At 44.2% G+C, this 26,601-nt stretch overlaps 1 protein-coding gene across 1 annotated transcript in view; it reads left to right on the forward strand.

The window, feature by feature from the left end:
- ALDH1A3 (aldehyde dehydrogenase 1 family member A3) overlaps positions 1 to 26,253 on the forward strand; it is a 33,124-nt gene extending 6,871 nt beyond the window's left edge. The window contains exons 3-13 of the mRNA XM_064389676.1: positions 2,094 to 2,234; positions 3,893 to 4,022; positions 5,234 to 5,295; positions 8,134 to 8,262; positions 10,590 to 10,703; positions 13,087 to 13,189; positions 14,145 to 14,329; positions 19,024 to 19,188; positions 20,737 to 20,894; positions 22,182 to 22,256; positions 23,600 to 26,253. Of these exons, the coding sequence (XP_064245746.1) occupies positions 2,094 to 2,234; positions 3,893 to 4,022; positions 5,234 to 5,295; positions 8,134 to 8,262; positions 10,590 to 10,703; positions 13,087 to 13,189; positions 14,145 to 14,329; positions 19,024 to 19,188; positions 20,737 to 20,894; positions 22,182 to 22,256; positions 23,600 to 23,672 (1,335 nt within the window). The 3' untranslated portion in view covers positions 23,673 to 26,253. The remainder of the gene's footprint in view (positions 1 to 2,093; positions 2,235 to 3,892; positions 4,023 to 5,233; positions 5,296 to 8,133; positions 8,263 to 10,589; positions 10,704 to 13,086; positions 13,190 to 14,144; positions 14,330 to 19,023; positions 19,189 to 20,736; positions 20,895 to 22,181; positions 22,257 to 23,599) is intronic.
- Positions 26,254 to 26,601: the final 348 nt, after the last annotated feature.

Raw genomic sequence — 26,601 nt, forward strand, 5'->3', positions numbered from 1 at the left:
CCTGAAGGATTTCCTTGTTTTTGCTGGTCTCTCAGGCCTATTGAGGCTGTGCAGAAAGGCTCTCAGGATATCACTTGGTGGTGCTACCCTGAGGGTGTTTAAGGAAAGCCTGTTTGCCTGTGTGACAGTGACTGCAGGCTCTGAGCACTATTTGTACTCAGAGTGTCTGAGAAAGGTGGTTGTCTTCATTTTTGTCTCTACAGGATCTGCAGCAGGGCTCAGGTGCTCCCATTTTTAGAGGATGGGGAACATCTGGGCATGCACTGAAGTCTCTGCCCACGCAGTCATCTCACCCCTGTTCTGAGTGCCAGGGTGGAGGGAAGACCCTCAGTACCAAGGGCGTTGTGACACTGCAGGCCCAGTTCCCTGCACATCTGTGCTCCCAGCCTGGTTGCAGAACTAATTAATTGCTGCTAAGGAAAGGCTTGTTTAAACCTGACACACTTATGTTCCTTTTCCTACTGTCACATAAAATATTGCCTTCTTTCTGCGTAAGCCTTCATTCCAGCAGGCAGGATGGGGGATACGTGAGTGTGCAGTGGCTGGTGGTGCCTTCTGGCTTTTGTGATGTGCCAAGCTGAATCCAGATCAACTCCAGCAGAGTGAGCCATTCAAAGGCCTGTTGTGGCTGCGGGTGATGGGCCCCAGGCAGGACCTGCCTGTCTGTGCTCAGTGGCTCTGGGCACCTCTGCCCCACCCTGCTCCTTTGCTGGACCAGAGCCATCCTGTGGCAGCACAAGTTTCCTCCAATGGCTTCCCATCAGTGCTCTTCCAAAAGGATGGAATTCTTTTCCTGGCAGTACAGGCCAGACTGTTTCAAAGTTGTGTGGTCTCTTGGTAAAGAAATGGAGCCAAAGTTAATGTCAGGTGCCATTGCCTTGGGTGATAACTTGCAGTTTTGACCATGAACTTTTTAAGAAGGCAGTGTGTCTCCCTACAACATTTTTTCTTGATTGAGCACCACCCATCCCTTCCTGTGAGGGGGATGTGGCCAGACCTTGTTGGGTCAGTGCAGAGGCTCATTTCCTAATTGTATCCAGACAGGACTTGAGAAGAGGTATAGATGAGAACAACTGGTGAAGTGCTGGGAGGAATGATCAAGGTCTGACACCCTCTCTCCTTTCCCACCCTTTTGAGCCAGATATTGCAGTGAGGTGCAAGTTCTCCATCAGCTGAAGTGAGGCTTGGGCTGTGCCAGACCTTACATACAGCAGGAATCTGTCCAAAGATTTATCAATAATGTTTGGGGTGCAGCCTTGGCCTTGTGGATGTTGGTGGCAGTGTTCCCATAGATTCCATTGGATTGGGAGCCCTTGGCTTCTCTTTTTTAATCAATGTATGTGAGGTGATGGAGGAGTCCAGGGCATACCATGGCCAGAGAAAATGAATGAAGCTCCAGGGGTGATGGTGTGGGAAGAGAGGAGTTTGCTCCCCTGGTTAGTAACTTGGTTAAACAGAATTTGATTTGGTCCAGAGGACAGTAAAGCTGTTGGGAGATGAAGGGACAATGGCATTCAGTGTGTGTAGGGGAAATGTCTTTGTCATAGCACGGAACAGCAAAACCTTTCCCATCTGGTAGAAATGTTCTGGGAATGTGTTCTAGGATCTAAGGGTGATTTTTGGTGTGTTAACTGCCTTGGCATGGGCTCCAGGGGGACTGGATGGTGGGATCTGAGCTGTGATTACTTCTCTGGGTAAAATCTTGATCTCATGGGGGATTTTCCTGCCTACACTTGTTTAGAGGAGGCTAATTCATGTAGGCCAGTGGCCTGTCATGATTCTTCATCCTCCCCCAGTGTCACATCCTGTATTGGCAGGAACATGATTCTGGATTATTTTATAAACAAGTCAGTTACATTAAATTACCCTTGAAAGACCCAATTGGTATTCAGACCTCAAGGTTGTTTATGAGCCCAGGCCAAACATAAAACATATTCCAGGCTTGAATTCAAATCCAGGAGTGAAATGGTTTTGTTGGACAATTTGGTTTTGGCCACCACAGCACCAACTAGGAAGCAGCCTGGAGGGGTTTCTGTGCCATTGTCCAGCCCCTTCCCTGTAACCTGAGGTTTTCTTGTGTGTGTGTTGTGCAGCCTGATGTGGATAATGCAGTGGAGGCAGCAAAGGCAGCATTCCAGAGGGGCTCTCCGTGGAGACAGATGGATGCCCCAAGCAGAGGACGACTCCTGCACAAGCTGGCTGATCTCCTGGAGCGGGACAGAGTCATCCTGGCAGTGAGTACTGGGAGCAGTGATAAGCCAGCAACAGTTGGCTCACAGCTCTGCTCCATCCCTCTGGTGTATCCCTATCTACCTGATATTGTTCTTTTCTCTCCCTTCATGAAGGGCAGAAGGCAGGAGTCATGGCTTTGTTCTTCTTTCTGCAGGATTTTAGGGGTTTTATAAGGCTGTCAGTTCCACATAGTTGACTTTTGCAGAAGTTTAGCTAGTTATTGAAGTGATTAAATATATTAATACTTAAAGTGTGCTCAATTGGTAGAAGCCTTTGGACTCTACAGGCCTTGTACATCTTTCCAAATGGCACCCAGAGATTTTCAGCTTGGGGCTGCTGTCCATCCCCACCTATGCTCTTGGATCTCAGCACTCTCCAGTTCAGTGCTGCACTTTTACCTTCAGGGAAAGGCATTTATGACATTCCATGCTGTCAGATGTGCAGCTAACTGAGCCAGTGCCCTGCTGAAGTCAGTGGGAAATGACACCTGTAGGATGTGCTCAGGAGCCTGTACCTGTGTGACTGTTTTGGGCTCCAACACAGTGTCACTCAACCACTTGACAGCTTTCAGTTTCAGTAGGGCAAAACCAAAAGGGAAGGAAAAAAATACATATCTATGTGTGTGTGTGAATAAATCCTGTTTATTTTTTGCTCACTTTTTGACGTGACTTTGGAGCATCTTCCTTTTCACTTAACCAGAACACACTTCAAGCTTTTTGCTTCTTCTGGTCTGGGAGAGCTTGTTTGGCATTGCTGTTTGCACTGCAGAAAACCAGCCCTGGCTGCCTTGGCTGTGTGCTAAGCAATGATTTATAAAATCAGTTGTTTTAGCAGACATTCAGTGGATAACAATTCTTGCCATTCCAAGGGGGATGTCTGTTTGAGTGCTGTTTGGACCCTAATGTCTGTGGAGCATGACAGGGTATGACTTCATGTGTAAACAAAGATGTTTCAATCTACCAAGGGATAGTACTTCCTTTATGGATGTGCTGGCCATTTGCACCAATATCCCATTTAATGACCTGAGTGGAGAACAAAGCATTCCCTGAGCTAATGTCCAGAACAGTGTGAAGGACACAGGCTCAGCCTGGACTTTGTTTAGACCTGATCAGCACCAGTGCAGCTTCAGTGGGGCAACTTCTGTCTTCCCCTGGGCTCAGCACAGATATGAGCCCAAAGGTTACTTTACCAGAAGGCTTTTCAGAGGCTGGGTTTAGGCTTATGAAGTAGAAAAAATAGGTTATTTTTTCTAACAGAAGGGAAGTAGCTCTGCCTGATTTCAGTGATACCATCTGGACTGCAGAACATCTGTGTTGGAAGGTCAGTTAGGGTGAAGTCATGATACTCATATTGTTTCTGACCAGTGCCCCGGACCCCAGCCTGTATCCCACCCACACTCACCTTCTGGAGGCTTCTGGAAGGTGCCCCTGAACAAAGCAGCTCCTGTACACTTCAAAGTTACTGTGTCTGCTTTCCTTTCTGCATTATTTGTATTAACAAGTTCATTCTCTAAATATTAAGAGGAGGGAAGAACATTCCATGCCTTCAGAACAAGGCATGATAAAGCTGATGAGAGAGTTTTTAAAAAGCTCTTTCTTTAGAAAAAAAATGCCTAAAACATTGACTTGTCTGACAGTGCATGCAAATTGTTTTTTTTCAGACTCTGGAAACAATGGACACAGGAAAACCTTTTCTGCAGGCTTATTTCATTGACCTGGAAGGCTGTATAAAAACCCTGCGGTACTATGCTGGATGGGCTGATAAAATTCAGGGCAGAACTATTCCAGTGGGTGAGTACCTTCAGAGCTGGGATGGGATCAGGCTTGAGGGGGAGGGAGATCCATGGAAAGGCTGGCTTCTGAAAACCTGCAAAAAATAGTCTGTACTTCCTTTCAATCTCAGGATGCATTTTAAGCAGATGTTTCAATATTGAAACTGATGGGAGAAGTTGGTTATTGCCTGGATAGATCTCTGGAAAATGTGTGGGCTCTTCTATTGCATTTTTAACAGACATTTTTGTTCAGAGCAGTCACACAGAGAGAATACTTTGGTCCAGGTATAGAAGTTCAAGTATGGTTTTGGTGAGAGCAAGTTAAGAGAATAGATGTCCTTGTGGCATGATGGGCAATATGGAGTATTTTCAAATTTGGCCTCTTTTGTCCCAGTATGTGGATGATCACTGAGGCTGTGTGAAGGACAGACACTGCAGACAAAATTAGTCACCAGAGGAAGGGCTCTGGAGGGCTGAGCTAGTTCAGTGTGTGCAGACAGCAAAAGGAGCCATGTCAGTCATATAAACTGAGATTTGTCACCCTCATTCAGAGTGGTGTAAAGCTTTGCTTGTCTGGACACTCCTTGTTTGTCCTGGTTTGAAATCACTTTGAAAAAGTGTCATTAGAAATGTTCTTGCTCTCTGTCACATCTTCCCAATGAAACTAGCTGTTCAGCAAGAATGAATTTGAAAGGCAAATGTTCTTCCTGCTTTCTCTGTGAAAGAGCAACAGCAGTATTTTGAGGTGAATGGTACTGCTTTAGTTAGTTCCAGAGTTCAATCTTTTTATGATTTCTTACCAGGAGTGCAATTCCTGTTACACTGAACAGGATACCTATTAAAAAATTTGTTTTAAACTCTCCCTTCAGTGCTTTGTGTTTTTCAGCAGGACACAATCTGAATGAAATTTTTGTTTGCTCTTCAGTGTGATAATGAGTTATCCTCCCCTCAGCCTCAACACGGGGAGTTTGCAGAAGGAAGTGAAGCCTGGTTTTAAAAGGTTCCTGTGTGACTGTGTGTGGTGTTTGGCTTTCAGGCACAAGACCTGTGCTCAGATCTTCATCTGACTGGGGTGTCCCAAAGGCAGGAGTCAGGATGAACAGACAGTGTTCTCTGTCTAACAGGACCTTAGTTCTCTCCCCAACCTGTTAGTGTGCAGTTGTCTCACACACTTTCTGTAAAAGTGAGGATTTTGACTGTTTTGTGCCCTTTTACTCTCTTGTCTTGCAGATGAAAATTTTGTCTGTTTCACCCGGCATGAGCCCATGGGTGTCTGTGGAGCCATCACCCCAGTAAGTGACAGTGCTGGTGCCCTGCATCTCCCACAGAAGTGGAAATTCCATGTGCACTCCATCCTCCCCTGCAGCCATTTGCTGCCTGGCTAAGCACAGCTGTTCTGCAGGGAACTCCCATCTCAGTGGCCTGATGTAGTTTTGTGTTTTACCCCCATGCCAATTGCTCTTGGCAACAGAAGTGCTCTGCAGTGGAAGGGTGGGTCTCCTAATCAGATGCTCTGGTGCTCTCTGAGGCTGACACCAGTCACCAGAGACCAGTCAGAGCTCTGACTCCACACTGCTGGGACAACCATCTCGTCATGAGGAGTGCTGGCTTTCTGCTGCCTCGTGCTGATGCATAGTTTTGGGTTTTAAATCATATCCATTATCAATTAATTGCGTCTGGCTGCTTTCTGAGCTTTCTGGCATTAAATCTCACTGAATAGTTTTCTTTTCCTTGAGGTCTCATTCTCTGCTGAGGGGACAGTGTGGCTAGCCTTGGAATGCCTCCAGTGTTAGCATGTGTTGCTTGCTCTGTTTCAGCAGACAGCCGGGAAGACTTTACAGCTCATGGGAGACAGATTTTGTTCCTGTCTGGTTGTAAAATGCTTTGAATGTGGTATCCTACAATTTGTGAGGCAAATGGTGCCTCTGATTCTCTGTTTGGATACAGCACCAAGTCTGCCAGAGCTCAAGAAGTCTTTGGACAATGCTCTCAGACCTATGGTGGGAGCCTTGCTGATGTTCTGTGTAGGTCCAGGAATTGGAACCTGATGATCCCAGTGGATTCCTTCCAATTCAGGATGTTCTGTGATTATATGGTACTTGGATCAGTAAGAGTTCATGAAGGGTTTTGACTTCTGAGATAAGGTTAAAGACTGAAAGAACTGCATGTGGGACATTGGATTGGCTGGACCCTGGGAATACCAGGCCTGGACCAGATCTCGAAGATGCCTGGGGAAATTCTGCTTTTTCCTTCAGCAGGGCTGAATTTGTACCTCAGGTGATGAGAGGACATGGTCTCTGGCAGTGTCAGTGTGAGGCAAAGTAGGAGATTATCAAACATTTCTCTTGGTGACTTCAGAGCTTTTCTGGCTGAGCAAGCAATGTGACTGCTGGTGAGCAGAATTTGACTTAAGATCAAAATTTCAGGTTCCTCACACTGATCACCAGTTAAAAGGTATTTCCCTGTCACTCTCAGCCACCTTTGGCACTCAGCAGTGCTTTGGAAAATATCCCTTCAAAAGCCTACATGCAGGATGCTTTGGAAGGTCACTGTAGGGAACAGAGTGGGGCTTGTAAGATCTCAGGTTGACCCTAGACCAGCAATAAACACAACAGAAAGTACAGAACCAAATTTGACTTAACATCAACACTGTGTTTGTATAAAGAATGACTGGGGTCAACAAAACCACATCTGTCTTCAGTTTACTCAGAACAAATCTTCTCCAATTTTTCTTCCCCAGTTCGATCTGGATAACACCAACAGCCTGTGGGTTTGTATTTCCTACTTGATTGAAAAAGATTGTCACTGATCTGGCTATGTTTCCCTAGAGCAATTACCAGTCCTCCTGTTCTCCTATGGCTTGAGTATATTTAAATAATAATTTATTTTTATTTAGCTAGAGAAGTTCTTAGGAAGTGCAGCATATGGCTGATTTTTATCCCAAGGTATCATGAGGCAGCCCTGGAGTCCCTTACTGTTACTTTCACCAGCCACTCTGCAGCAGAAAGCTCTTAAAGGAGCTATTTAATGCTCTGAAACTGTAGAAAAGTGGTGTAGCTCTAATGGCTCAAGCCAGGCCTCCAAGAAAACTTAGGAGAAAAAGACAAATGGGCAAATTATGGGATGTGGCCATTGGAGAAGATCACTGAAATGGAACTGGTCTGAGGAAAAGGGTGAGGCAAGATGGAGAATAACACTTGAGACCAAATTCTGCTTTGTCTCAGGGTTAGAATAGAACTCATGGCTCAAAAGCTACACTGCTAATTTATTTGTAAGTGTGAATTTGTGGATTCCTGACATACTTGGCTTCTTTGTTGATAGCTGAAGGCCCTTGGCTTGGGTTTTGACAAGAAGTCCCCTTGCTGTTGGCCTGCTTCCATCATCCCTGAAGCAGCATTAATTATTTTTAGTGAAAAAATCCTTTCTGCTGCCAAATGACCTTTCTGAGATTTAGTGTGAGCTAGATTTTCCACTTCTTGCTTAGACTCCAAGATCCCCAAATATACATGACCATGAAAGAGATTAGCACAGAGAAAACTAATGTGGACTGGTCCTAATTCCAAATTAGAAAACTAATTGGAAAGGAACAATTTACAATATGAAGGGAGTATGAGACCTCCCCTAGATTTCCATGACTGAACAACTCACTGCAGCTTCCTATTTATAAAACTGGAACTGAATGATATTATATAACTCCTAACTACTCAGCCAGTGCTTAACAGAGAAAAAAAATAGGGTTTTTTTCAATGAGTAGTTGCATTCTGTAATTCCCCACATACAGATGCTGTACAGAAGTGATGCATCAGGAAAGTGCCTCCAACACAGTATCTGTGAAGAGCCAAAATCCTACACAAAATGTGATCAAACTCCTTCAAAGAATGAGGTCACATCATGCAGAAGGTTGTCCAGCTTACAGGATTAGTGTGAGGACTGCCAGCAACATCAGGGATCTCAGGGGGAAATCAAGGAAGTTGTATTCCTTAGCCCAAGCAAACACAGTATTATAAACAGACGCTCCTCTTTGTGGCTTTCCTCCCAGTTCCCTTCCTCCCTGAGCTGGGAAAAGGCTGCATGGAAGTGAGTAGGTGACTGTGGCAGGCTGATCTGAGCAGTGCCTTGTGTTCTTGCAGTGGAACTTCCCCCTGCTGATGCTGGTCTGGAAGATGGCACCAGCTCTGTGCTGTGGGAACACTCTGGTGGTTAAGCCAGCTGAACAAACTCCGCTCACGTCGCTCTACATTGGCTCTCTGATCAAGGAGGTGAGGAAATCTCAGCAGCCCCTCCAGGTTCTGTCTCTTAAGGTCATAAGCAAGGTTGTATTTTGAATTGGTTTTTAGGTTTTAAAGAGTCTGAGCACGACAAACAGACTTCCAGCTTTCATAGGCTCACAAAGGAAAGTGAGAACAAGCTCTGTCTTCAGTCTTTTTTTACAAAGGCCTTTGTGACTGCTGGGAGGGGGCAAACATCAAAAAACCTGTGTGTTTTTCTCCTTTCTCAGGAAGCTACAGAGAGAAAAAAAATATGCTTTTCTTCCCATACCTTGTCTTCCCCTCTCCCAAATGAGGGAAAGGCAACAGCTCAGTTTTATTAGACAATGGGACCAAAAAGAGTGTGATTAGACAGCAGTGTTGTTTGTTGTTCTTAAGTGGGATAATTCATCCAAGACAGAGTGTCCTGGGAAACAATTCCTTGTCATTTCTGTGGTTCCTAGAACAATGTAGTTGTGTCTGGCCTGCAAAGTCAACTGAAATAAAGGCAAGATGATAGGTTGGGATTTTAAAATGCTGGTTTAGGGCTTGTCAGGTAGGATCTTGTGTGCCAACACATCTGTTAATTGTGCAGAGGAGGTGGGAGATGCACAGAACCTTCAGTACTTCAGCTTCCTGTAGGTATGGATGTGAGTGACTGAGGAAAACTAAAGGAGCTGTAGATGGACTTTGGCCTCAGTCTGTTTGTTAGGCTCAGTCAAATGATGATTTTGTCCTTTCTTGGCTTAGCCTGGGAGAAAATAGAAAGATATATTGATAATTGACACTTAGGGCTCTTCCATCAGGAAAGGAAGTGGAAAAATAATACCAGTTAAGTATCTCCTACAGTTACTTGGCTTAATGAGATTACAGAAGATGAGTGAGTGAGCACAGGGTGCAGTTGTCATGACTTCTACTGAGCCCTGCCACACCACTGCTTTTTTTGACTCTGACATCAGTTCCCCAAACACAGGCATAGCATTCCCCCCCCAAAAAACACCATTAATTTCTGGTAAAATTAATTTTTTTTTTCAGCTGAAATTCTAAGGTTGCTCTTTCTCACAGTTGTCTTTCAAGGCAGAAGTGTAATTGCAGCACAATAATTTTATTTGAAGATGCTCCTTTCTCCACCCAAAATCAGCTGAATTCTTTTAAGTTTTTCAGAAAAATGAGTTAAAGTTTTTTTGTTTTCATCTTTAAAAGGATGTAGAAGATGTTACCACACACACAAAACTATGTGTTACGTTCAATGAAATAATTTTTGGCCAACCAAAATATTTGGCTTTCATTTTTGCTGAAAAACAGAAAAAACTTTTTGGCTCAGGGTGTTTTGAACCAATTTTTTACTTCCTTGTGGCTTTGCTGCTGACTCCAAACATCATTACTTGCACAGTTTGACATGCAGTATTTGCTTGAAAACTCATTAGCCAAGATGCAAACTCCATTAAATGCATTTTTGTCATTGTCACATCCATAGAAGAAATGAGACTGCCCTTCCAGTGTACGAAAAAAAAAATGAGGGAAAAAAGTCTTATGAGGATAATTTTTTTGCAGACAGTACATGAGCAATTGCTTCCTTTTTTTCTCTATTGAAAAGAAATGACATTGAGATTTTGTATTTAAAAAGTCATAGGAAATGAAGCAAATATGTTATATTCTGGAACTTCATCACTGGAAATTGCAGAGAAAACAACTTTGTGCTATCAGTAGTAAGGGAAGGCTAACCTAGAAGAGCAGTAACCCTTGGAACTCTTGTTTCAGGAACTAAAACCAAACCAGTCAGTCCCCCAGTTCTCCTTGCACTAGAATTTCACCTGAAGTTTTGCCATTTGTCTGTTTTGGCAAAATTACTAGTTGGCTAATCGACCTTGTAAATGTGGTGGAAACTTGCATAAGTCTTGTTACCATCTGCTTTTGTACTCCTGTTTTATTAGCCTCATCATCTAGTGAGGTTTTACTGACTTCTTAATCCCTCTGGTCCCTGAAGAACCACAAATGTCAACCTTTGTTCAAAACAAACTTTCATTCATTTACCCCTTGGCTGCAGCTGCACTGCAGTAGCTGGGGGCCAAGTTTGGCCGAAAGACTCACTCTCTTTTGACTTGAAACTGGGACTTCTCCAAGAATTCTTACTGAACCTTGGCATTTCCTAAGCATGGCTGTTAGTTTCACCCATGTTTACTCCAGCTGGTAGCATGCAGCCATGTTACTGGAAGGTCTGGAAAACAGGGATGTATCTGGTAAGGGCTCAGAGGAGTATAGTACAACTAATCCAGGCTTCCTGAGAAATGACTGTGCTCTCAAATTCTCTACAGAGCTCTTTTTAAACTCTGTTTCAGGTGGGTTTCCCTCCAGGTGTGGTGAACATTGTGCCAGGCTATGGCCCCACAGCTGGAGCTGCAATTTCTACCCATGACAGCATTGATAAAATTGCTTTTACTGGATCAACCAAGGTAGGTGATGGATTTCTCAAAGACACCTGCTGTTCCTCTTTGCATTCTCTTGTAAACTGTCCTCCACAGAAGACTGGACCTATGAGATGTCAGTGACTTCTGTATAATCAACAGTTCCTCTGTCACATTGCATGTGACAGGATTTCTGAGCAGTGTTTGATATTTGTCTAATTCAGATCCTTGTTCTTGTAATATTCCCACATTTCTGAGAGCTGGGTTTTGCCAAACCACCACATTTCTGTGAAGACTGTAAGTAAAAGGGGTCTGACGTAAGGGAAGGCAGGCTGGCAGTGACTTAACATCATGTCATTGACCCAGTGGAGCTTCTGGGCATGTTTGCCTGCCAGTCCTGCCCTGCAACTGGAAAACATGTCAGTCAGAGCCCTGAACAATTCTTCCTTGGCTTTATTTACCTCTGAGGAACTAGGACTTAAATAAAAACATGGCTTTGTGCCCAAGGCCTTCTCTGCTGACGTGGAGGGGATTAACATTTGAGCTTCATTCTGAGACCTGCACAGTACAGCACCTTCTATTTAGCTTTTTTCCTGTAAATAGAAGTGTCTGGTTTGTTTATGAGAGGGGTGGCCACAAGACCTCTGCACTATCAATCACGTACAGCCATCCTCTTCCCTACCTACATGGGAAGAGGGCATATGGCTTGGCCAAGACCAAGGAAGTGAGCTGAGCTGAGACATGCAAACAAAGCTGAAAATTCTCAAACAAAAGCTTGCTAAAAAAAGTGACAATTTTCCACTGACTGCTTTAGATGTTTCTTGCAGTAGATCTGCACCTCCAGAATAGAGGTAGTGTCCAAAGAATGGAAATGCTCACATCAGTGGAGGCAGCTGAGGCAAATTCAGGCTCTTACATCTTTGAGGAGCACTATTCTCGTTGAGAATTTGCTGTATTCATCCGTTCTTAAGTCTGCCCTCGTAATTGCAGAGTGTGATGTGAATGTATAATGATGACAAATTACCTTGAAAGGTGTTCTTGGTTGGTAAAGGTAACTCCAAACACTCAAAAGCTGCAGCATTTACCAACACTACCATCTAGTGGCTTTGTGTACGTCCTGTGCTTATCCCATAGGAAAAGGTGTGCTAAGCCTGTGTTTCTGTACAGGGATCATGGGAACAAACAGAACACAATAAAGTAAAAATTCACAGTGAGCTTTTTCTCTCTTGCTGGTTGGTCTGATCTTGGAGTTTATTCAGTTACATGCTTGTCTCCAAATCCTAGATCAGAAACTTTTAGCCCAGATGAGACATTAGCTGTGTGAAAACAATAGAGCTTATAGACTCATCCAACCCACATGGATCTGTTTGGGTTTTTAATGAAAAAGGAGTATCCAGTGGATTAGTGGCAGAAAGAAAATCTCAGCTGCTGGAGCCTGTAGGCAAAAAACTCCTGTAGACACTGTGCTTGTCTCCTAATCCATGGGTGTGCAGGAAACACCAAGGGAGACAGATCCTTTGCTAATGCATGTGTAATTTAGAAGTGTTTTCTTCCCCCTCCACCCATCTGTGAGTTCAGCTGCATCTCTGCAGCATTTGCAGCACAATGCTACTGTTTCTGAGCCAGGAAGTGAAGCTAATTCAAAATATATTTTGACTTAGTTATTAAGCCCCAACTTGGGCTCAGTGCCAGTTTGGAAATACTGATCTTAAACTCCATGAGAATTTTCCCATATAGATCTCTTCTCTTGGGTTATTAACTCACTCCTCTTTGGCCAGTCAGCCTGCAGTAATGCCCCTTGCAAAGCTAGGATGCATCACTTATTTCTGCTGTCTCTAGGCCTAAGCTCTGAGTGACTAGAGAAGATCTCTGAGTTCAGGAGTCATACTCGAGTAACAGGGGCAAACCATGAGAAATGCAGACCTGTAATTACCAGACAGCTGCCCCATGCTTTCCTTCCTCACAGTTCCACTCCAGGGCAAGAGTAGTTTCAGTCAGAAATAAAGGTAAGGTTTCCATGTGCAAAGGTAAAATACAAGCAAACAGTTTTTATATGAGCATATTCAAGTATTACATCACTCTTAAGAAATTATCCTGCCCTAACTAAAGGTCCCAAATAGCTTTAATTCATACTGTTTCTAGCAAAATTAGTTTACTAAATTCTGAAAGCAGAGTAAATCCTTCTCTTCAGGATGCAGATGTAGTTCTCCCACATAGCCTGCCCTTTCATACCTGCCTAAACCAATCCTTAATTCTGGGGCTGGTTTTGACCCAACACATCACAGCAGTAGGAAACTCAAAGCATTTCAGAGTGCTCTCCCTGACCTCTACCTGCTGCAGCTGCCATGCAGGCTCTTCCACCCTTGTTGGAATCACATTTGAGATTTTTAGGGGAAACAACTCATGTCCTCTTTGTGTCTCACTGATACAGGTTGGAAAACTGATCAAAGAAGCTGCTTCTAAAAGCAACCTCAAAAGGGTGACATTAGAGCTGGGAGGGAAAAACCCCTGCATTGTGTGTGCAGATGCAGACTGTGAGTATGGGCTGCTGGCTGTGTTTGCTGTCAGAGGATCAGGGTGGTGGGGTTGGTGTGTCTCTGCTGTCCTCTGGCACCTCACAGGGCTGGTGTTTCCACCCCAAGGGCAGGATATAGTTCTGCATTCCTGGAGCTCTTCCCCAGCATGAGGATCTTTCCCATGGCCTGTGTTGCCTTCCCTGGGGATGGCTGCAGTTGCAGTTAAATCTTGCACCTGTGTGTTTGCTATTTGTGGGCTTTCTCTTTGGCTGGCAGTGCTGCAGAGCCTGAGCCAAGCACTGGGGAGAGCAGTTTTCTGCAAAGCAGCCCCTCTGCAGGCATTCCTGTGACAGGGGAATTTTGTAGGACCTGATCTAATCCAGCCTTCACCTCTGTCCTGGTGGTCTGCAGGGCTCATCTTGTGTGTTTCATCGCAATTTTGTTACATGACTCAGTAGTACTAGGGGATATGTTTAATCTGTGACCACCAAAATGGTTGGAAAATCCTATTTGGCTTCAGGAAAATCCTCTCCAGTCCCACACAGCACACATTGAAAATCAGAGGTATCTGTGCTAGCTGCTAATTGTGAGCATTGCAAGGAGCTGGCCAAAGCTGGCATGCTGCTTTCTGAGCAATCATGACTGAAACTTGTCTTTAAGAGCCAATGCATGGTATCAAGAATTCCCAGAGCAAGAATAATTGGTCACTGCCTTTCAGTGAGTCCCTGTGGAAGAAAGTATCAGGAATTATGGCCAACTAGACCCCAAGACAAAAGGCAGGAAGGGAGGTGGATACAATAAAAGATCTGGTCTGGGGGCTGTGAGGCCCTCTGAGTGCCTTCCATGGGTGTGGACCATTGTCAGCATTTTTAAGGCGATTTTCCAAAGAGAGAGGAAAACAACAAGTCTGGAAACGCTGGAATGCTGGAACTGTGCATGTGGTAACACTTTTCCCTCCTGGGTCTTCTCACAGTGGACTTGGCAGTGGAATGTGCCCACCAAGGCGTGTTCTTCAACCAGGGGCAGTGCTGCACGGCCGCCTCCCGCGTCTTCGTGGAGGAGCAGATCTACCCCGAGTTCGTCAAGCGCAGCGTGGAGTTTGCCAAGAAGAGACTGGTTGGAGACCCCTTTGATGCCAGAACTGAACAAGGGCCCCAGGTAACTGTGTGCCTGAGAGTAGTTGTTGTTTGGTTTTTGGTTGTGGTTTTGTATAATTTTCCTTGTGTAAATATTATCCTTACGGATGCGGTCCCAGCAGAAGTGCCGAGGGGTGAGTAATGTATCGTGGCTTTATTTTTCCTCTCCATTTTAAATATCAATTAATCACAACTGTTGAAATGTTATGTTGTAATTTTTTTTAAGAACACAAATGTATTTAATTCAGTTCTTATCCAGCTTTATGGAAGGGGCTGTCTCCCTGGTGCAGTAACACAAAGCATGTTGCAGTGAGCCATAGCTCTGTGCAGAAGAGTGCAGCTAAATGGCTATTCAGCTCCTTGGCTGTGTGGGTGATGACAAGTAGTTAGAGCCCAGAGACTCCTGAGTCCTCACTTTCCCTCTCCTCCTCTGCTGCCTTTCTGATCCGTTGGAGAAGTTTCAGCTGAATTAGGAGGAAGAAACATGCCAAACTGCTGTCAGAACCAGCCTCCTCAATACTTTCAGAGCCTTCCTCTTAGTTTTTCCTTTTGAGGCAATCTGAGTTGTGCTGGAGAACTCTGGGGGTAGATGATCCTTAGGTCAGATCTCCTAACAGGCCCACTGATTAGTACCAAAAATAAAGCAAGTTTCCCAGAAACCTATAGCCAAGGCCTGTTTTTCTCAATACTGCGCTGTGGATTTTTCTTCCTTGATGCTGTCTGTGTAGAATCCCTCAGAGAAGGGGTGGCTCTGAGGACATCTGCCTCTCCTTATCTGGATCTGAAGCTGCACCTGATTCCTGCATGGCAAAGCCTCATTGCTTGCCCTCATGCAGGGGGAATAAGATGAGGTTCGTCCCCTGCTCATGCTGAGGGTGCATCTAACCCTGTAGCTTGCCTGAGATTTCAAACTGCTCTTAGGAAAAGAATCCCATGCTGAGACTTGCTCCAACAGAGATGAGCTGACCCTCAAACACTGATTTCATGAGAGCAGCTCCTGAATCCATTCAGTTGTGAGTTTTAAAGGGTGGAACACCCTGCAGTGGTTGGAGCATGTTGAACTGGCTGCTTGTTTAGTTCCATCAGTGTTCCCAGCTCCTGCCAGGCTGGCAGAGCACTTCCAGGGTGCACGATGGCACAGCACAGCTCTGTCCTCTGGGATCACTGTTGTGGCTTAAGGGAGACCCTTTGCATACAGACCTGTAACTAAGGGTAACTGCAAGTTGGAATAGCAGTGTCTGGTCAGATTTTAACTATGGCCCATCTGTCCTTTTTTCCTGCTCTTGGCTTACCTGTTTTACTTGTAGGAGAGAGAGAACACCCACACACACCTGAACTTCTGTGTATGCAACTGTCAAGGCCAGGATGGGAAGGTGTTGAGGGAGTGGGAGGAAACTGTAAATCCCAAAGCTTTTATGTGGTTGCCAGTTGAAAGGGACAACCACTTCCTCTGCAGCTATGGCTCCTCACTCTCTGGAGCCTATGTTGTGGGCACATACAGAAACTTAAGGAGAGGAGAGAAATGATGCAGTGTCACAAAGACTTAAAAATACCTCTGAAAGTAGCAAAGATGGAATGTGGAATGGTCATTGGCTTAGAAGCCAGCAAGGGGAAGGGGTTGAAGCCAATCTTCAGGCTGACAGTGGTTGTAGCTCATGATCTCTTTGGTCCTGCATCAGCTGCAGGTGATGACAATCCTGTTCCACAAGAAGTTGACATAAGCCAGTTCTGGAAAAGTGGTCCCATGTGCAGTTGTTTGTTCCTACATTGCACTGCACTGGATTGGGGAACTGGCTGATTCAGGTCTAATCCAGCCTTTTTGGAAGTGAGGAAGAAAGGTTTTACTCAGGTCAGTCCCTGATGTGGGTTACTGTTCACTGGCATAGATGCTCATGGCATGGCAGAGGGGAAAAGACTGTGTCAGCTGCAGTATTGGGTTATGCTGATATAAACTGTACTGCTCTGATTAAAATTAGGTCAACTTTAAACAGCATTAAATTTAGACAGAAATGAGGCATGCTTCTGATGAGACTTCTCCAAAACTCACATGTGTCTGGCAATGCTGACTGGCTGGAATTCAAAGGACACCACAAGAAACCTGAGGGGTGCTCAGGACTGTTTGAGCAGAGTGCCAACCTCAAATGCAGGCATTTTTAAACTTTGGATTCCTGGGAGCTGTATCACAGGAAGCAATAAAGTAAATCTGCACAGATGGCAAACTGGTTAACCAGTGCATTATAGAACTGTGAACAGCAAACCCCAGTAGATGAGATGACATCCTGGGACATTAGAACAGGGATTACATTAGAACAAGACTAGACTAGTTGTGTTATTTTAGAACCCAAATACTGGGATTTGTGGACTGCAAGACCTAGTCTACAGAAATAAAACAAGTACTAATTGTGGCACTTGTTAGTCAGTAATCATTCAGCCCAAAACATATAATTTGATTTATAAGACAGTGAATATTTTCCTTATACTGTAGTCATGCACTTTAGGATTAAAGTGTGAAAATAAAACATTTATGTAGAAAGGGTTGTGTCCAACAGCCTGTTGCACCCAGTTGTGGGCTATTTTGTAGTATTACAAACACTAGGTTTGCACATGGAAAAAATTCTCCTTGTGGTCTTGACTGAAATGAAGCAAGAGATGAAGATTTGGGGGTTCCTGGATTTTCACTATTGCAGTGATCCTTAGAAGCTCCCTTCTCTATTGAATTAGATGAACAAATAGTATAATTTGCTTTACCAGATCATGTGTTTTTAATAGAATTCAATGCTTGAACCATAAATAATAGTGGAGTAGGGGACAGAATTTAAACAAGCCTTGCAAGCTCTAGTTACAATGACAAACAGTTCCACCCTTGCATGTCATTTTTACAAATGTTTTCTTTCCCCAGTGTCTTTTCATCTAACTGTAGTTTGCCTTGCAACAAGTTACAGCTGTATAAATATCCTTGTTTTGTTTTCTGTGATGTGAAGTGGATGGACTGGATTGGTCTGGATCACAGACATGCCAGGATGGAAAGCACTTGCAGATATTTTCGAATTATTTACGCTTGGCAGCTAAGCAACCAGACAAATAGACAATGTGTATGACACCTGCCAAACTCAGTGTGACACTGTATCCTACAGCAGGACACACATTTCCTCGGGCAGTAGCATGAATTAAGTGTGTCCTTGGGTAGCACCTTAACACATGAGAGAACACAAGCACTTAGAACACGCTGCCCGCAGTGCACGTGCTACTCACACATCTGTTTGCCTGGAGATGTGCTGGGCTCTGTTTCCACTGTGTACCACAAGTATCCCAAGGACACCCTCCTGCAGCTTTGATATTTGTCTAAAAGCATGAAAACTTGGATTGTGTGTGGTCAGGATTAACTGGGGACAGGATATAGTCTGTAATCTGGAGGAGTCAAGTGTGGAACACTCCGTGTAAACAGTCCCAACTGGCAACTGGCCCTGCTGAAATAAAACCAGATGCCTAGGGAGGGGGCTCGAGCCAGAACAAGCATCTGGAGATACCTGGCAATCACAATAATCCCCCAGCCTTCCAGGACACCTTGTACCAGTGGGTGGAGTCTTCTTTAATCACCTCAATAAATTTGTCGAGCTTTTTTTTGAGTTTTTCTTTTTAAAAACATCTCTAAGTGTTTTACTATCTCCAGTGTGCTGTCATGAGAAGTTTCATCACTTAATTCTACATCGTGTCAAGAGCCAGGTCTGTTTGTTTGAAACCTGCAGTTCTACAGCCCACTGCTGCACAAGGAGCACAGAACAAGGATCAGCAGTGACTGGAAATGCTGTGGGCTTCTGTATTCCCAGCACAGGACCCACTGTGCTTGTGGAGTGCATGATGTGTCCTCCAAGTCCTGGTGCAGCTTCAGGGTCCTGTCACTGGACTGGCCTTACCCCCACCCTTACAGAAATCCCTGCTTAAAGGCTGACAGCAACACTCACTATTTGAGCTTACTCCACAGTTAGGAAGAGTTAGAAAAGGTAGCTAAATGTGAGAGAGAAGAAATAATGCAGGCTTATACCAGTTTCTAAGAACTGTGAGAAGTAATTCTGCTGTTAAAAGCAAGGCTTTTGTGCAGCAGTTGTGAGGTCACCCCACCACCGGGGCTTCTCTTGAGGCTGTCCATGCAGTGTGCCCTGTGGAAGGAGATGGAGGCAGAGCTCACTGGGTTCTTCCAGCTGGGCACAGACAGCTGTAGGTGAAGCTGCACACTGCAGCAAAACTGAGTCAATAGTTCTGAGATCCTGGTCCTCCCTCTCCTCTACTGATTCTGCTGCTGGTCAGATCCCTTGCTGAGCTCTCTAGTCCATCTCAGGCACTTCCCATACTGCTACTGGGGTAAACCAGGGCTTGGAGAAGGTCACAAATCCCAGAGCTCAAGTGAGGTGAGCTGTGGGAGCACATATCCAGGACAGGGAGGAAGAGAAAGGGGGGAGACCTCTCCAGGTGGCAGCAAACTATTGGATCAGATTAAACCGTCACATGTCACTTCACCTTCAGTTTCCTGTGGCTCAGAGCTATGCCCATGTCCTGTCTTTCTCCCTGCTCACTCCCTGACTGCCACATCCTAAATTATAAACTGACCCAGTTTGACAGTGCCCTGCAAACCTGCCCTGGGCCACATTCCATGACTCCTCTCTGGAACCATGATAATGAAGGTGCTGCTCTTTGTTTCCTTCCTTTTGTGTCTGACAGATTGACCAAAAACAGTTTGATAAAATCCTGGAGCTGATAGAAAGTGGGAAGAAAGAAGGAGCTAAGCTGGAGTGTGGAGGTCTTGCCATTGAAGACAGAGGCCTGTTTATAAAACCTACAGTGTTTTCAGAGGTCACTGACAACATGAGAATTGCCAAAGAAGAGGTACAGTACAAATCATCTAGAAAAATACTGCTTCAGAATCAGAAATAGTGGTGATGGAGGGGGGTCTGTCTGAATTCTTGATTTTAAATATAAATAACTGAGTAAAAATAACTGACACTGTGGCAGGCTGGAGCAATTATTTAGCCTGTAATTGCCAGTGACCATGAACAGTGTAATGTGTGTTCTTGCTCCCCTACTTTATAAAGAAGGGTTTGCTTTATTGCAGAAGAGTGGGAAGAAAACTCTGGGACCTGATGCTGGTAAGGAGCAAAGGAACAGCCATTGAAGTTCTCTGAAACAGCCTTAGCATCTGAAACAGTCCCAGATTCCATTCTCATGGCAAAATCTCCTGAGACTGACTATTTCTTTCCTATATGAAAACATGGTAAAAGCCAGCAAAGTGCAGATCTAATACTCTGGCTTTCATTATTCATATGTAGAAATGTTGAACAAGCTGCATGTGATTAGATGCTGTGATATTCCTTTGAAATAGAAGTTAATCTACTTTTCATCATGTTCCCTAATGGAAAATAAGTAGTTGCCAAAGTCTAACTGGCATTTGTAGTTTAAAGTTTAGCCTAGTGCTTTTTATGGGGCTGCTTGCTGTTCACTCCTGGCAAGATGTTTAAATGTCTCAGATCTGCCACAGAATCTCTAAGGAACCTGGGAAAGATATCAGTCAGTCAGGGCATGAGTTACATGCTAAAAATAGAGAGAAAAGGAGCTGAAAATCCCATGACAAACCTTTTCTTAATGAACTGACTCCAAATCCCAAGCCATGATTCACAAAGCTTATCCAGTTCCATTCATTGGCAGTTTTGTTGCAAACGCACGTTCATCCTTTGCCTAGGATTAAGGCTCCACATGAGAGCCTGGATATCCCAAAACAAAGACATTTATAAACCCTTGTATAAGCTTAAAAGTGGCTCAAATGACTCTGTTTCTCACATTCAGTGGGCTTTATCGTGCTGTGAGAGCCTGCAGACCAAGAAAGGGCTTCACTTTTGATACTGTGCCTGATGAGAGACTCCATCCCAAAATTTGGGAAGCCTTCTGTATGGCTGTTGCTTCTACTGTAACTTGGGAAGCCAAGTTTGTGGTCAAACACAGACGTGGTTAATGCACTGCATGCAAGTAAAATGCATACAGTGACAAAATCAGGGTTAAAACCAAGGAAGAAAACTTGCAGTCCTTGAAATAAATTAATTGTTACTTGAGCACACTCAGCTTCAGAGTTCAAAAGGAGAGTTGTAAATGGAGTAAGGATGAATCATTTGTAAGTTGTCCAGACCTAACTCTGCTTATTTTGATTGTTACAGATGATCCATTACTTGTTGGATCTTAACATTTATTAACTACTACAGCACATCACAATGCTTCCTTTGAAGTTTAATTAGTAGCTTTTGGACACTCTACTAGCGACCCCTAGAAGGCTAAGATAGAAGATTTTAAATATATTATCCAAACAGAGCATCTGATTCAGATTACTTCAAAATTACCATGATTAACAGATGCTTTCCTGTACTAAAGTTTAATTGACATCTGCAGATTTTTGGGCCAGTTCAGCCAATTATGAAGTTCAAGAGTATAGAAGAGGTGATAAGAAGAGCCAACAGCACCGAGTACGGGCTCACGGCTGCAGTGTTCACCAAGAACCTGGACAGAGCTTTAACCCTGGCTTCAGCTCTGCAGTCAGGAACAGTCTGGTGAGCAGGCTGGGAGCAGAGGGTGGGCTGGGGCTTTGTTTCCTGGGAGGGGAGAGGGATTTAGGACTTGCAATCATGTTGGTAAGATAATAAGGTTGCTGATGAGGTTATGGGCTCCATCCCCATATGTGCTATTCATTTAAGAGTTGAACTTTGTGATCCTTGTGGGTCCCTCCCAACTCAGAATATCTGTGATTCTCTAAATGCTGCAGCTAAGATGTATTAGTAGTCTGCCTAATTCTTGATGTTCTGCTCAGAAGCAACATCCATTCCTCAAAATGAGGTGGTGAGGCCCAGACAGCATGTTGAGAAATGGACTGGTTTTTCCTTCAGTCGAGGTAGTTCTTTGTCAGGGTTGTAGTAAGTTCCACCAGACATTGTGCCTTCCAAAACCCTGTATGTAGCAAAAAGCAATTCTCATGATCTTCAGCCAGGACCAGATGGGATTTTGCTGCACAAACCAATATGGACAGTAGGTGGCAACACACCACTGTCACAAAGAAAAGCAGCTATTTTTGCATACAAATTTTCTTATTTTATATTAGAATGGTTTTAAAGATGGAATCCTGATTTTTTTCCCCACTCAAAACAGGAAGTTGATCTGGTAGCTGATTCTAATGCAGAGGATTAATTTCAAGAGTTGGCACCAGCAGAATCAGTCTCAAATATTTACATAAAAATGGGATGTTGGGCTTTGAAGGATACATGTGCTGAACAGACATGGAGGTGCACACTTCCAGGACAAGCCATACCTATGCTGCATGACCTTCAGTCATTTGATCATCCTGAGATGCTGGGAAGGGTCTGCATCAGCTTTTTCTACCAAGTATCCACAGAAATGGGCCCAGTGCTTTTATTTTACTGTGACACAATTGTTTGATACAGTCCAAATGTTTTCTATACCTGGAAGGGGATGCTGGGGCCTCATTGTGAGTGTTTAGACAGCTTTCTGAGTAACCATGTTCATTTCATTATGTACTTAATAAATTAGGGAATAGTCTGAACTATTTCTTTTAATCATGACTCCGAACATGGCATAAATTCTATCTCAAGCATGAATGTCTTTGCCATTAGAGGATATGAAGCAAGATGTAGGTCAGACTGAGAGCTACTCAGATGTTTTCTGTTTGTGCAGCAAAAGAAGATTTTATTGCAAAAATCTTATTTCTCAAGAGTATGACAGAGAAAACAGAGAGATTTCAGATTTTATTATATTGTTGCTGTTGTCATCATCTTGCTTTCCCTTGGTATTGAATTGTCTTTTTAAAATTGATGTTTTTATTGTAGGATCAACTGTTACAATGCGCTCTATGCTCAGGCTCCTTTTGGTGGCTTTAAAATGTCAGGCAATGGCAGAGAACTGTAAGTTTTGTTCAGTATTTTGTTTCTGTGTGGGTGGTGAATGCAATAACATTTGTGACTGTGAAAACACTGTTGAATTTGCTTTTAAAGTTTAATCAGGCTTGCAGCATGCCCCACAGGGAGGTGCTAAGCCAGTAGAGCGTGGATGTAAAGCATTCCTTTAGGAGCACCTTCATCTGCTTTATAAGCTTTTAATAGCTCCAGTTCAGTCAAGTACACTTGGAAGCATTTTTCTATACCAGTTAGATTTTTAGATAAAGGAGAAGTATGGCACCATGGCTGGGGACACTGGTATCCACCCCAAGCCTGCTCCATCTGTCCATGGTGGTGTCTGTGCCTCTCTTGGCTGCTGTATCATTGCTCCTTCTTCAGGTGGGAAGGAATGATCTTCCAAGTCATTCTCCATCCCACCTTCCAAGGTTGCTGCTAAATTACACAAGAACTCTCTGTCCCTCTTCCCCAGCCTGGCCTGTTACAGTGGGGCTGCCAGACACTTCAGCTCTTAAGAGTTACTAAAGCTGAAATTTTTGAACCAAGGTCACTCCATGAGTTAGACACAGAGCTGAGACATTGTCTTAAATCTTAATTTTCTTCTTGTACAGGAGACAAGTTTTCTTAGACCATTCAGCAGGCTCCTCAGAGGAACCTAACACACCTTTTCTTTTCACAAGCCAGATTTAATCCCAGAAACCATTTCCAGTAACTGTTTTGGTACATCTGCTGCTCTGAGACATTCAGGAGCCTCATTTGCTAAGCACAGCAAATAAATGAATCCTCAGATGGGACATAGATGTATATTGAGACCTTATGGTTTGCTTTGCCTGACTGCCTGGTAATTAAAGGATGTCAGAGGTTTCCCATGGGAAGAGCATGGGAACAGAGCCAGTTATCACCAACCAAGACATAATGCAGTGGTGGGCTCTCTCATCAATCTGCATTTCTGGAGCAACTGTGCCCTCCTGATGACATGGAATCTTGTAGATAGAAGCTTTCTTTAGGTGAAAAAATGACTTTAATTGCTGTCTAAGCACCAATAGCTGTGTGCGCGTGGCTGTCTCTTGCATGGCTTCTCACAGCAGCACTCAGGGCACAGGCAGAGTCACAAGTGTCATCGTGTGGGTTACAGTGACCAAAGCACTCTGTGTTTCTCTCACAGGGTGTAATTGTATGTACTTATGTGCATGTGGTTATTGAAGGTGGTGGGATAGCTGGTGTAAATTGTTCAGATCTGGTTTTAATTACCTGATGTCAAAAATGCACATGTGTACAACTCTCTTCTCTCAAGGAAATACACATTAACATTCAGCAACTGTTTGTCCCTTTCCTCCTCTTTTCTTTTGCAGTGGGGAGTATGCTTTGGCAGAATACACCGAAGTGAAAACAGTCACCATTAAACTCTCCCAGAAGAGTCCATGAAAACAGGAGGCCTAAAATGCTGACACTCTGAATGTGACACATGGGGAACGTGTTCAGAGCAAGGGGGAGGGGAGGGGTGGGAAGGAAAATGGAAACACCTGTCTTTATTCCTCTAGAAACACTGAATCTGCTGGGCTCCACTTTGCCAACTGGCTCTTCAAAAACTGATTCACTGACCCTGCTGGCAGTACACACCTGTACTCCACAAGTCCCTGGCTGTACAACTGCCTGCTCCCTGTGACTCAAAAGCTGGTCAGTCACAGTGTTGGCAGGACATCTGCTTCCCAGCTGTACCCCTGAAGGACATGGACATCACTGGCATGTTAGAGAGACTGCTGGTACCACCAAAGGTACTGGCAAATACCTTCAGAGGCACTTGGGTTTCCCTTGGCAGAGATGGACTCGAGTGGTAAGGGTTAGAACAACTTGACTGGAGTTGGTGGAGTTTGTGTGAAGATTGCAGCTGGAGTTTGGAATGGGAGTGCAAGCTTTCATGGAGGATCTGTGAGGAAATTCTCTTTGAAAGAGCTGTCATGGTCTCTCTAAAGACATGTGCATTCTCCATCCTGGTGATATTCTAGCCCTGAATGAGATTTGTGGGAGTTTCCTAGAGGACTCCTTTGGGGCCAGTATGTCACCCAACAGAGCCAGACTTTCAAGTGTCCTTGGAACCTGATGTTTGGGTGTGCATACACTACACATGCTGCAAATGCAAGTTCCTGACTTGCTGACCCTTCTGGCTCCCAGTGAGTCACAGTTGTATCTCAAACCTTCACTACAGCACTTTTCTCAAGAGGATTTTGCACTGCACTTACCATGGTGACACCGAGTTGGATGCTGAGCATGTAGCATGGTAGATACCCCATAGCAGTCCTGATCTGGGGGAGGGAGCAGAAGAGCTGCAGGAAACTGTCCTGCACTCTCTTTCTCTGCAACTTTCAGGCTTTTTGAACATCTCTTTGTTTTTTGAGCCAGGACTATTAATTTGAGAGTAAAACATAGCTCTTCACACTGCTTCTTTATCCTGTATGAATGTAGCTTAAAATACATTCCTGGAAGTGCAGTGTGAAAAGGCAGGTGCTCCCAAGCACACCTTGAGTGCTAAAGAGGAGGGTGTACAAGCCAGTTTCCATGGAATAAGCTGTGCCTGGGCTTCAGTCTGTCAGCAGCTTCACAGCCATTGTCCCTGTGAGTGCTGTCATCTCTTGGCCAGCACAGAGCAGCTGATCCTTCACTGAGAAAACTGCCTTGGATTGTCCCTTGCTCACAGCTGTCCATGGAGTGGCTGTCACACCAAGCTCATGCCTTAGCACCTCCTGCAGTAACTTCTTTGCATGCCCAGACATTATTATGAGATTAATTAGCATGAGATGAATGACAAGCCACAGGCTATCTTCAGTTCCTGGGTTCACTCCTTTCCCACCTCCTCTCCTCCTGACTCTGCTGGAGAACCCTGGCAAAGGCACAGCCAGTCCCACGTCTGCAGGAGTTAGTGGTGACAGCTTGTTAGGAAGTTCAGCTGATCCCTCTGGGATTGTCCTCTGAGAACAAACCCACTGAGGTTCCTTATGGCTTATCAGCAGATCTCCAGGGAGCTCTGATAAGGATTGCTGCTCCAGATGTCAGAGCTTGAAGCAGAAATGCAGGTCTAACCTCTCTGCTCTGCTGCAAGCCAGGATTTACCCAGTACCTTCCTTTGCCCACAGATAGGCTCAGACAGCAACAAATTCTGTTGCATGAGTGGAGCTTTTTTCGGAGGAGGAAGGAAGGTGGGTGGTGATAAGTTAAGGAAAAAAGTTTGCATGAGCCTAAACTTCCTTATTAGTTGGTGAATGTTGAAATTGCACTTCAACATCGCTTCACTTCTGATGTGACATACCTCCAACAGTGTAGCCAGGAGCTGTGCTCCCACGGGGTGTGAGGCAGGTAAATCTCCTCTTCCAGTGATGAAAATGTCCTCCCTTCCCCATGAAAGGCCAAATGGGATCATTGTAAATACGTTTCTATTTTTGTAAGACACTTAAGAGTGCAAACATCTTCTCAGACAAACGTTTTACTCTTGCCCACCTGAAGGTTTCCCTGGGCTGCAGAGAGGTGAGGCAAACAGTAAAAGGCTGTTTATCTTGATGTATCTCTGTATTTTTGATAAAGAGTGGTGGAAACTGAAATAATCTGAAATTCTTAAAATCCTACTCTTCTGGCTTTATATGTATGATATATATTCCACTTTTTTTCCCCTTATCAAGTTTTTTAAAAGTCAATGTATCTCTTATTGTATAAATCAGGGTTTGACTCTACACACTGAATTTTGTAAGTTATATAACACTAGACACTAACTTTAAAATAACCCCTTAGAGGGTATATATATTCCTCCATTGCACAGTAAGGCTTTCATATGAATACTAGTTGTTTTTTTTAAAGAAAAGAACTATATTTATAAATTAGGATACAGTTAATCTAATGTATTTTTATAGCTAAAGGTACATGAAAATGTTATGTTTAAACCTCATGTATATATTTAGACTATGGATATCTTTTTTGTAATAGTTCTTGTTCCTAATAAATGTTTAACTTTGTGAAACAGGTGTATCTGAGGATTCAGTATCTCACTGAGGGACTGTGAGGGAATCTGCACTTGGGTTAATTTTTGCAATTTGGGAAGAATTAAGCAATTTTAAGAGTAAAGTGCTACGTGTGGTCAGTGTTCTGCACATAAAAGCTTGAGTTGTGCCACTTACCATAAGCAGAGGGAGCAGAGCAGAGCTGCAGCTGGCAGGGGCAAGCACAAAGCTGGCAGGATCCTCTTTTCCTTCTGAGGTGAGCCTCAAAATGAAGTGTTTCAAGACACTGTGGCTCCTGCAGCCAGATGAGGCTTCCTGCCTTGCTCTGGCTGCTCCCTAAACCCCTGGAGACACATCCACCACCAGTG

Source organism: Passer domesticus, chromosome 14, assembly GCF_036417665.1.
Source record: "Passer domesticus isolate bPasDom1 chromosome 14, bPasDom1.hap1, whole genome shotgun sequence".
Classification (NCBI taxonomy): Eukaryota; Metazoa; Chordata; class Aves; order Passeriformes; family Passeridae; genus Passer; species Passer domesticus.